We start from the raw sequence: 10,897 nt of genomic DNA on the forward strand, positions 1-10,897 counted from the left end.
TTCCCCCATGTTCTAGCACTGAGTTCCAAAGCTTAGCTAATTGTTGGATAGGAAAACTATTTTCACTTGCATGCTTCAAGCTTTCTATGTGACCATCTCATTTGATATCTCTCTTTCTTTTAAGACACGATTCCTACTCTCCTTTTCTATGCTATTCAGAATTTTATCACATCTCTAAAACCATTTCAGTTGCCTTTTTTGCAGGCCAAAGATACATTATCCACTTACATGTACCTTTTAAAGAATCTTTTCCATGACTAAGCATTTTGGTTACTCTCTTTTGTACCTTTTCTAATCCTACAAAGTAATTTTTAGACCAAAAAGTTGACACTACAATTATTGAAGAGCTGAGAACATGAATCTACAAAGTTGTAGTGATGCTGCTTCTTAACTCTGTAATTTTTCAAGTTATGTCTAACATTTTACTTGTCTTTTTTTCCCCCTTTTTTTTGGCCACTAAGATCACAGCTTCATGCCACAATCAGTGAGAAATCTAAGATATCTTTCAAGTGATAATAGTCAGAACACAGGTTATAGTTATGGATTTATACTGATTTCCACTGTAAATTTGCAATAGTTAGCATTTTCCGGGACGGTAGAAAGGCAAGACTAGTTGCAATCCTGAGACTGAAGGGGTTTTGGTTTCATTTATGAACCTGTGGGATTTTTTAATCTGACAAAAATAACTTTCCATTTCCTACCTTTTTAATCAAGGTCTCCTGCAAATATAGATTTTTTATCTTCTCCCTCTTTAAAATTTCCAGTTCCATTTCTGTTGGCTCTACTTTCTCCATCTCAAAAGCCTCCTGCCGCCCTGTGACCACAGCTGATGCATCTCCAGCCTGTGCCATGGCATCCCCCTCTTCCATGGGAGGAGTTTGAAGAAACACGTGCCTAAAGGCGCGAGATGAGGGACACCCTTCCAGCGGTTCCTCAAGCTTTGCCTTGGCCTCCTGCTCCTCTTTGAACTTTAGGAGGACATCACTGCTGCACTCAACTATTTTTTCAGGAACCTCATCTGGGTGTAATTGAGGGATCGGGGGAATAGGGAGATGTTCTGATACATCTAAGTTTGCCTGTATGGATTTGACTTCCTTCACTAAACTCTTGATTTCATCAATAGTAGAAACCTTGAGATCCCTCAAAGACACAATCTCTTTGTTCATATTCACTTTCATCTTATGGATCTGCAAAGGAAAAACTATTTTAGTAGGATTCTCCACCACAGGAAGCAGTCTTACCTAACTCAAGAAGGCTAACATTAGGATTATTAAACATTCTGTGATAAGGGGACACTGTATTAGTTGACTCTTCTTACATAAAGTAATAATTGAATGTGATCTATTATCATTAATATACTTGGCAGAAACTTCTCTGATCTTTATAGAATAAAATAACACACCATCCACCTGAAGCAACTGGAATTCCTCATCTGTATGAACTCAGAATTTATGACAAGAACTATTCCCTTTGTTTGTTCTAATGAGTTGGGTTAATCACTGGCTACCTGATAGCATCAGCACTACAGCATGAGAGTAAAATGATCAAACAAATCCCCTGAGACTGTGGCACTGCTTCTGTAATGCTTAGGCCTTGCTGTCAAAGTTATCCAGTATCACTCTTTTGCACTCCAGCCAAATACAATGAAAAACCATTCCTATGAGAAGGATAGGGGGAAAAATCACAGGGAAAGCAACAAAGATACTGCACAACATTTGAACTTATTGTGTCTTCAAGGCTGAAAGATGTGTGGTAACTGTAGGAGTTCTACCATAGCAAGGTGGGTCCAAAAAACCTGGTTTCTCAGGAAGATTCCAATTCCAGGAGCAGCGATTGCCAAAGTGCAAATACAGAGAGGCCACACTAGAACACTTGTCCTTGCTCACATCCTTGTTTTTGTAAAGGTATTTAATGGCAGGGGGTATTTAGCTCAGTGTTTTTAATAGATTATAAGACTTGTAATTAAAAAAGACAGATGTTCCTGCTGAAATACTAGTAAAGGTAAATTCTCTTTCTCATTTATAAAGAGTCACCCTGGAATGATTCAAGTTTGGGTTTGCTGAAACACAGGACAGTTCACAAGAGAAGGGCTGATTTGTAACTAAAGCTTACTCAAAACAGCCGTCTGTCCTTCAAGGCCTATTCCCACACTCACTTTCAATTCCTTTCAAAAAATTTCTTCAGTGATTAATACACTATCCTCACTTCCTCCGAAAAATGGGGCTATATACAGTTTTACATACCAAGTCTTCCAGAATTGCAAGCTGCATCATCTTCTTTTCAGTGTTTATATGCTCATCTTCAGTGAGTGTGTAGTTAGTGGCACTCTTCAGCCTGTAACATCCTATATTCTCCCGTGCTTCTTTGATCTCCTCAGCATCTTTGGAATTCTCATGGTTATGTCTAGGTTTGCTCTTGTATCTGGTAGGTACAAAATAAAGCTGAACTTCAAGACAGAAGACATACAAATGAACAGTCACTTCATACCCTCTTACTTGTGCAGCAAAGTTTGGGAGGTGAAAGAGTGATACATCTCTTTCAGAAAAGAATGGTTACTTTGGAAAGAATATCCTTGCACATTTAAATGAAAATTCCAGATATTTTTCCCCCCTAAGAACTCTTAAACAGCTCTGCCATGGGAAAGTTTAAACCTTCACACTCACACTGAGTTCTGGGTTAAGAGAGCACATGCTGCTATCAGTTTCAGGGAGCCGCACATCAACAATCTACCAGTCTGTAGCACAGAATACTTGATCCTACTCTACATTGTTAAACACTCAATAACCTTTAAAGCTTTGTATTCTGACTCTACATTGGTCCTATTCCCTGCCATTCATCTCCTAAGGGAGAACTTCTGTACTTCCATGAGCATAGAATGGTTTGGGTTATAAGGGACCCTAAAGATCATCTCATTCCGGCGCCCCTGACATGGACAGGGGCACCTTCCACTAGACCAGGTCACTCAAAGCCCCATCTAACCCAGCCTTGAAAAAGTGGTCATTCAAAGATAAGGCTTAGGTTAGATATTTGGAAAAGGTTCTTCACTCAGAGGGTAGTTGGACACTGGAACAGGCTCCCCAGGGAAGTGGTCACAGCACCAAGCCTGACAGACTTCAAGGAGTGTTTGGAGAATGCTCTCAGGCACAGGGTGCGACTCTTGAGGCTGCCACATGCAAGGACAAGAGTTGGACTTTGATGGTCCTTGTGGGTCCCTTCCAACTCAGGAAGGAACTACGATTCTGTGAAAGATGTCCTGTCCCCTTTTCTTGCTGCTCAAGATAAAGACCAGCATGGGACATGACGACATATCACAAACACTCACATGATGGCTGAGACGCTAAGACTGCTGACCTAACCCAGCTGTTACAGTGTCTGCTCCATGAGGGGCTGGCAGGATTCACTTTGAGTTGACTGTAATGGCATAGGTGTCTCTCAGTCATGAGCAATTTAGACACATTTTACTCCCTGTCTGAAAATACAGCTACTGAGCTGGATTCAAATTTGATAATATTTTACAGGAACCATAGAAACTAAATATATTCTAATGGTCTCTCGAGACTTGGAAATACATGAAAATTCATCTGTTTTAATTACAACCCTTAGGAATATAAAAACCTAAGCAGGGAGATTATAGTGCCATATGACACCTAAATGGCATTATTAGACTTCAAACAAGAAGCAGAACTAAAAGGGAACAGAGTCCAGTTCAAGACTCACAATTCATGCCATTCTGCCCTCCTCTTCATGATCTTGGCTTTCAGTGCATCATATTTCTCAATAAGTCTTCTGATTTTCTGACGTCTGCTTTCTATATAACGTGTGGTTGGCTTTCGGACATCCGGTGTCTTCAGCCTTTCAGCCTCATTCTCAAAAGCTACACTTCCTGAAACAAAATATAACCATGTGAAAATGTAATACCATGCAGCACAGTGCAGCCCCAGCTACTGGAAACTCCCTCAGACAACTCCTGTAGAACTGATGTAAATTAGTTCCATTGTAGTGGATGTTTTGTAAGTATTCAGGTTCTTTGACTGACTTTTAGTCACATTCTACCCACGGGGCTGACAGACAATTGCTGACATTGATCTAAACATGGAAAACTATGTATAAGTGTTACTTTGTATGTAGGTACTAAAAAAACACATTACAGCTATATTTCTTTACCTGCGCTTACATTGTATTTTTTTATCTTGGACTCAGGAACACAAACTGAGTTGAAAGACAGAAACCCTATTACTGAAAGATTTAAATGGTTATCATTACCTCTATGCACGGGGCTTGTCTCTCTGGAGATCTCCTCTTCTGCTTGTTCTGCCTCTTTAAGCACTGTCCACTTCTCTTTAAGTACTGCCCCTTTGCTGTCCTCCTGCTTCTTATCTAGGGCATATTTCTCAGACACTGTTAGAAGGCTGTAGGTCGAAATCTGATGATTGCTTTGAATAGCATGAACAGTGAGAGTAAATTCCAGAGAGTCCCGAAACCTGGAATCACAAATTAGACAAAACTGTCTGATGTCAGTGGGCACAACATACCATTTTATTTGACCAAAAGGCCATGAATAGTGTAGTTTACTTATTGCACATGCAATCCTTACATATAAATCCACAAGTCAGTAAGTAATTGCATAGCAGGATGACATCTGACATATCTGCTGGCTTTTACGCAATCTAGGAACGGAGATGATCAAGAATAAACACATAAAGACTTTTCCCAGTATTGAAACTTATACCAGGTTCTTCATGACAGCAAATTTCATCTTCCACTAAGGACTTGTCAAAAACATGCTCATTCTATCTTTTTTTCCAGTCACATACTCTGTGGGCCTAAGGTGGTTTTTTAATTGTGTACTTATTCTATTAATTTATCTTTTGCTCTTACCTAGATCTATGAAAACCAACTCAAAATGCACCTCATGTCTAAACTTTCGTTCTTGAGGACGTTTATTTTGTAACTTCAGATTGTATAGAGAACATTGTGTTAGCAATGACATTAAAATATCTGACAGACACACAACATGTCTTAAAAACAGGCATTCATTTCCCAGGTTGTTTTTCAACACTTCAGTAAGAGTTCTTGCTCTTACTGAATTTACTAGCAAAACCCCAGGCAAATAGTCTCAACCAGCTTTCTTCATATAGAAGTGAATCCAAATGAAGTAATTTCCTTCATTTGACTATCTGCATTTTTACCAAAGATTCAATAGAAGTAATTACAAATAAATATGAACATATAGTCTTGTGTATGTTCCAAGAATAAGTAAGATTCTTAAATAAGAACAGAATCATAACAGAACAGATGAAATACTGATTATATGAGAGAGAGAAAAAAAAATCACATTCCTTTTTCTTGTGGGAGGTACAACTTCATAGACAATAAGCCCCATGGAAGGTCAGAAGAAAAGTGATAATTACTGTGTTTGTAGTTTCTGCAGTCCAATGAATTGTTTCTCGTGCTCCCAAGCCAGCTGCTTTTGCACTAACTGGATTCTCTGTAGTGTCTGCCTATCCAGCTCTTCAAAGATCCTACAGTCCATCTCAAACTCCTGCAGGAAGACAGAAAACCCAGCATCACATTATTTTGGCTACTAGGTCTTCATAATAAATATTTTTACCTAGGTGCCTTAGTTGCATGCACATCAACACTATCCTTTATTTCAGAAGCTATCTCCACACAGAACCAAATTATTTTCCTGTGCTTTTTGATTGGCACAAATAATCAGCTGTGATTCAGCTACAATTCAGAAGCCCACCAATTTATAGAATATATAAAACTACCTTAATCTAAAGCATGGGCCATCTTTGGCCCCAACATGGTATGTAGCAACATTTTAGAAGAAGGTGCCTATAAAAGTAAATGACCCTAATAAAAGCCAGGTGTACCTCTCTGTGCAATTGCATGTGCTTGGGTAACTCCTGATTCTTTTGAAGGAGAAAAACAAAGTCTTGTCTCAGTGCACTTAACTCCTCTCTTTTCTTATTTTTCTTTTCTTCAGCTTCCTTCATTTTCCGTTCATGTTCCTTTTTCTGCTTGTATTTCTCAATACTGAAAATGCATAAAAAGGAAATTATGTTATCTCAATGAAAGAGTGGAAAGGTTACAGTTTATATGACCTTTTAGATTTCCTCGACAGTCTTAAATTCCCAGTGAAATCAATGGTTCTTAAGATAACTTAAAAAGGAATCATCTTCCTGTATATTGTACACTCAACATCAAGGGTCTTTGATCTTTTGCTGTCTCTGTAGTCTGAAGTTAACTGCCTCATAGTATGATATTTGAATTACTTCCAGAGAAAAATAGATTAAATGGAGAGAAAGGCTGAAAAAACTGTGTTTCACAAATAAATGACCCAAATTCTGACCTACCAACACTTGAAAATCCCTTTCATCATTATCTAAGCATCTCTTACGTGTAGGCATCAGGATCCTTAATGTCTTCAGTAGCCTTCTCCTTCTCAAGACCTCTCTGGAATAAAAACATTGTCTTGTCTTTAAACAAGCAGTTATAGTTCAACAGACAATAAAGCTTTTATAGACATTAAGACAGAGCTTTCACCATCTCTCACAAAAACAAAAGAAATATTCATGTTCAATATTACTATCTGGGCCTTAAATATTACATTGTAATGTTTTAAGCAGAAAAAGTAATGAAGTTGGTTTATATGTAAAAAGAACTAATGAAACATTAGGGACAGAGAACACAAATCCTATAACCTCCCCAGTGGCATAAATCGTTACATCATTGCTTGTCCTAAGTTCACTCTGTCCCATAACACCTTTGGTTCTCTACCTCCCAGCCCAATTCTCTTGTCTCCCCTCACAGCCACATTGAGAAGAGTCAGTGTGTCATGGGCTAATTCCAAGTTACATCTGTAATTAGTCTGGTTGGCTTTTGCTGACTCCATAATGGATTCACAATTATTAGCTGTGAAGAATGGCAGATGGATGGACATTGCAGTAGCACAAGCCTCATTTCCCTAGGCATTCTCTGAAAAAAGAGGGGGGACTATCACCCAACAATTTAGTTGTAACGATTTTTAATTGATCTGTAATTTAACTCAATTAGTTTCAGATGATTTGTATTCGATTCTCTAAGAATCTCATTAAGTTTAATGAAGATAAATTTTTTGAATCTTCCACATGACTTAAAACTAGAACAGATACTTAATGAAGATATACTTTAAAAAGGGAAAAACTCTATTAGAATGGTCATTAAGAAATGTTGTTGGCCTGAACAATAGAACTGACCATAAAGGTCTTTATATAGAGCTATTTACATATTTAAAACTATAAATCCCTACATATGCTTATAATTGTATATTAATAACTTCTTGTAATATTGGAGTTAGTAAGGCTCTGATATCAAAGGTTCTAATAATTCACTTCTAGAAAATAACTCTGTCTCTATTCTCAGTGCTATATATTCTTGTCATACTGGTAAAGAATTCCAACTAGTCATGAACAATTTAGCTGAATGACCAAAATCACAATTTCCTCTATCTCTGTTGCCAAGCATCCTTCAAAATGTAGTTACTAACCAGTATTAAAACATATTTAAAAGTTTAGTTTGTTTTATGTTGACACTTTCAAGATTTTTTAACTCTATTGAATGTATGGCCACTGTAATATTTATTGTGCGCAATGGCACTTCTTTACTCAACAGCTCTCACTGCTTCTTTCAAGTTATATTTATTTAATTCAGACACTCCTAAGACTTTTTAAAAATTCAATGAAGTCTGAACATTTTAGTTGACATCCCTCTTCCTGTGCATTATCAGTAGAACTGCCTCTGAGATCCAGTGTCATCTGTTTAAACATGTTAGAGATGATCAGCTCTGCTGTGAGTACAGGACACCTGTAAATTCATTACTACTAATGCTGCCCAAGAGTGAAAGAGCAACGGCATCAGCATCGTGTTGTGCTATTTTGCAAATATAAAAAAATTCATTGTGAATTTTAGATGAATGGTACTAGATGTATGGAGAAACTACATATATGATATTCTCCAATAGAATTTCCAGAATCCCCATCCAGAGCAGAATCATACTTTTACTGGAATTAAACCCAAGAAAGGTATGAAGTATGAGAAATTCTTGCAATTTTTCATTCCAGGAATATGCATGACTACACCTGTGAGTGGGAAAGCACTGGCAGAATACTACATATGAATAACACATACTATGTTTATTTGGAGAAAAACATAAAACACTGAAAAGGAAGCATGCAGTCGGAGAGCCCATTTATTAGGGAACATTTTGCAAGAGCTATTCTTCTAAATAGTTTGGGAAACTTCAGCTTTTGCTGTGAAAGATCTTTAAGAAAAATAATTGAACCATGTTTGCCCATCTGGATTGTTTCATTCCAAATAGGCCTAATTCAGTGAAAGAAGGTACCAACTTACCCTAGGAGGGGGGATTGTGACTTTTAGCTCTTTGGGAACCTCTTCCTCTGACAAGAGGTCAAATGTAAAAATGTTTCCATCTCCACCGCAGGTAATCAGACACCTATCATCATGGCTACAACAGATCCCCCGGATCTGCCCATTATCGTTGTCGTGCACGTTCAGGTACCAGTAGTCCTTCAGGGCACCCTCAGAGAGGCCTTCCTCCCTGAGAGGATAGGCACGCAGGGAGCCATCCTGCATCCCACAGAACATCAGCGGGGGGCGGGTACTGTTAAATAAACAACAAGAAAGAGTAATAGCAGCAACTTCTAACAAGCAAGCTCAAAATATTAAAAGAGCTGATCTAGTTTAAAAGAAATCACTTTCCTAAGTTTGGAAGCTAAAAGCAAAGTATTTGGACCATTTAAAGTATGTGTGATTCTACTATGAAGTGTTTTGCAGCTAACTGGCTGCTCAGGAATATTCCAGCACTTGCTAGGTACCTTAGAACTACTCAGCCCTGAGCTGGGCAGTGTAGCAGACAACAAGTTAAAAGCTAGAAAAGCAGTTTTTAGCCCCTGCTCCCCATTTAGTACAGATGGTGGTGAATGCAGCCAGCAGTAGATTAAACTCTGAATTAAACCTGCCTCTTTTTGATGCAGAACATGCATATTCTTACAGAGAACCTAATACTGGGAGTCTGAAAATAATCCAGCCTTTCCATTCGTACAGCTCACAGAATGTCCTGAGAAGCCTGTATTCTTAGCACTAGAGGGATGGACTGACTGCTCCGTGTTCTAATTCTCTTTGTTAACTATGATAAAGAACTGCTGTTCTGTTGATCAGTATATGCAGGGACTTCTAAGGGTTCTCCTGGAGTTCTACAATCTAAGGTGGTTGAGTTATAGTCAGTACTTACTTAGAAATCCCACTTTTTCGTCTTTGAAGGTCTTTTAAAATTATTCTATCAGACACGTGGCTCAGCTATGTCCATTAGGAATTTTAAGTGAAACTCAGTACCAGGAAAACCAGAGTTCGTTCGTGTATACTAGAGTTGAGCCACAATTGAAAAGGAACAAAGGAGCATACACTCCTCCCTTCCAAGTTAAATTTCATCAAGCTTTATCCCAGAGCTATTTGTTACATTACAGTGTTTTACCAGAAGGAGATTCGGTGAATGGGATTGTTCTCAGTGTTCTCCATAGGAATCACTTCAAAAGGTTCATCCTTCCTCTTCTCAGGGTTTTCTTCATCACCATGTGAGAATTCGCAATGATAGAGAAACCCTGAGTCGTACCCACCCTGAAGAAGAGAAGGATCATAAGGAAGTGGTGACAAAAGAAAACTGAAGCAACTGACCAGAAAAATGCAAATTTAAGAATAATTCTTCCTTTCTTAAGGACCTGTGATAGGTTAGAAAATGTTACCTCCAAACACCTAGAGACCAAATTTATCCACAGACAGAAGTCTGTCGTGATCTCTGGCATTAAAAGCCATTTTACCACCATGTTAAAATTCTACCTTCTGCTTGTGAAGGAACAGCTCAGTCTTAATGCCCATCCAGGCACCACCAAGAAGGGTACCTACTGGATATTTACCAAACAATCTGAATCAGAGTGACACTACTGGTATACTTCACAAAAACCAGTGAAACTGTCAAGGATGAAAGGAATTGGATGTCCTAGGGATGACAGGTTTCAAAGGGAAAGGATGTCACATCATGCAACCCAATCAATATGAAGTAAAAACTGATTTACCAAGGAAAGCCAAAATTTTCCTGGTGCTGAATAAAAGCCACAGAGGATGGGACTGGGCTCCTCTGGTATGTAGATAGGTGGCAATGGCTCCTCTTCAGGTTCTTCCTCTTTAGTTTCTTCTACCTCAAGTCCCAGCTCCTTTTGCTGCTTTATCCATTCAAGCCTTGCCTTCTCCTTCTCTTCCTTTTCTTTCTCTCTCCGTGCAATCTCCTCTTTCAGCTATTACAATGAGCAGAGAAACACCAAGACATGAAACCAAGGCATTCCACACATCACTGACTGAAGGAGTCTTATACATGAAATCCAAGGTGGTCCTGGCATTATACATACAAAATAACTACAGAAATCTCTTTCCTGTCAACTTAGCAGAGATCAACCAGACTTCATGGGACTCTCCAGTGAAATTCCCCCCTTTCCCTCCTCTGAAGTATTTACTCTTGCTCCTTTGAAACAGAAATCATTCCGAATGACAAGGAGATTTCAACATTTCTTCAGAGAGATTATTCCAAATCTTCATCACTATGCCTACTCCTGCAGAAATCCTAAGTCCTGTCCCCTGCCTGCTCTGGAGAAAGAAAAGAAATGGAAAGCTGAACTTGAATAAGTTCTAGTGCATCATTGGTATAGAGCAAAAGAGAGAAGCTGTAATTGACTTAACTTCTGAACAATGAAGGAAAGATTTATCAAACCTTTAAAATTCTCTTCCATCCAAGCCTACTATAGCATAAACAAATATCAAACATTCTCTAAAACAGTAGCTT

General features: G+C 38.5%; 1 protein-coding gene across 1 annotated transcript in view; it reads right to left on the reverse strand.

The window, feature by feature from the left end:
• Nucleotides 1–10,897, reverse strand: part of CFAP44 (cilia and flagella associated protein 44) — a 37,602-nt gene that overhangs the window by 9,736 nt on the left and 16,969 nt on the right. The window contains exons 15-24 of the mRNA XM_031056630.1: nt 10,137–10,355; nt 9,539–9,681; nt 8,398–8,668; nt 6,407–6,462; nt 5,880–6,042; nt 5,412–5,542; nt 4,264–4,481; nt 3,718–3,883; nt 2,244–2,421; nt 702–1,187 (exon numbers count right to left, since the gene is read on the reverse strand). Of these exons, the coding sequence (XP_030912490.1) occupies nt 702–1,187; nt 2,244–2,421; nt 3,718–3,883; nt 4,264–4,481; nt 5,412–5,542; nt 5,880–6,042; nt 6,407–6,462; nt 8,398–8,668; nt 9,539–9,681; nt 10,137–10,355 (2,031 nt within the window). The remainder of the gene's footprint in view (nt 1–701; nt 1,188–2,243; nt 2,422–3,717; nt 3,884–4,263; nt 4,482–5,411; nt 5,543–5,879; nt 6,043–6,406; nt 6,463–8,397; nt 8,669–9,538; nt 9,682–10,136; nt 10,356–10,897) is intronic.

Source organism: Geospiza fortis, unplaced genomic scaffold (genome assembly GCF_000277835.1).
Source record: "Geospiza fortis unplaced genomic scaffold, GeoFor_1.0 scaffold1, whole genome shotgun sequence".
Taxonomy (NCBI): Eukaryota; Metazoa; Chordata; class Aves; order Passeriformes; family Thraupidae; genus Geospiza; species Geospiza fortis.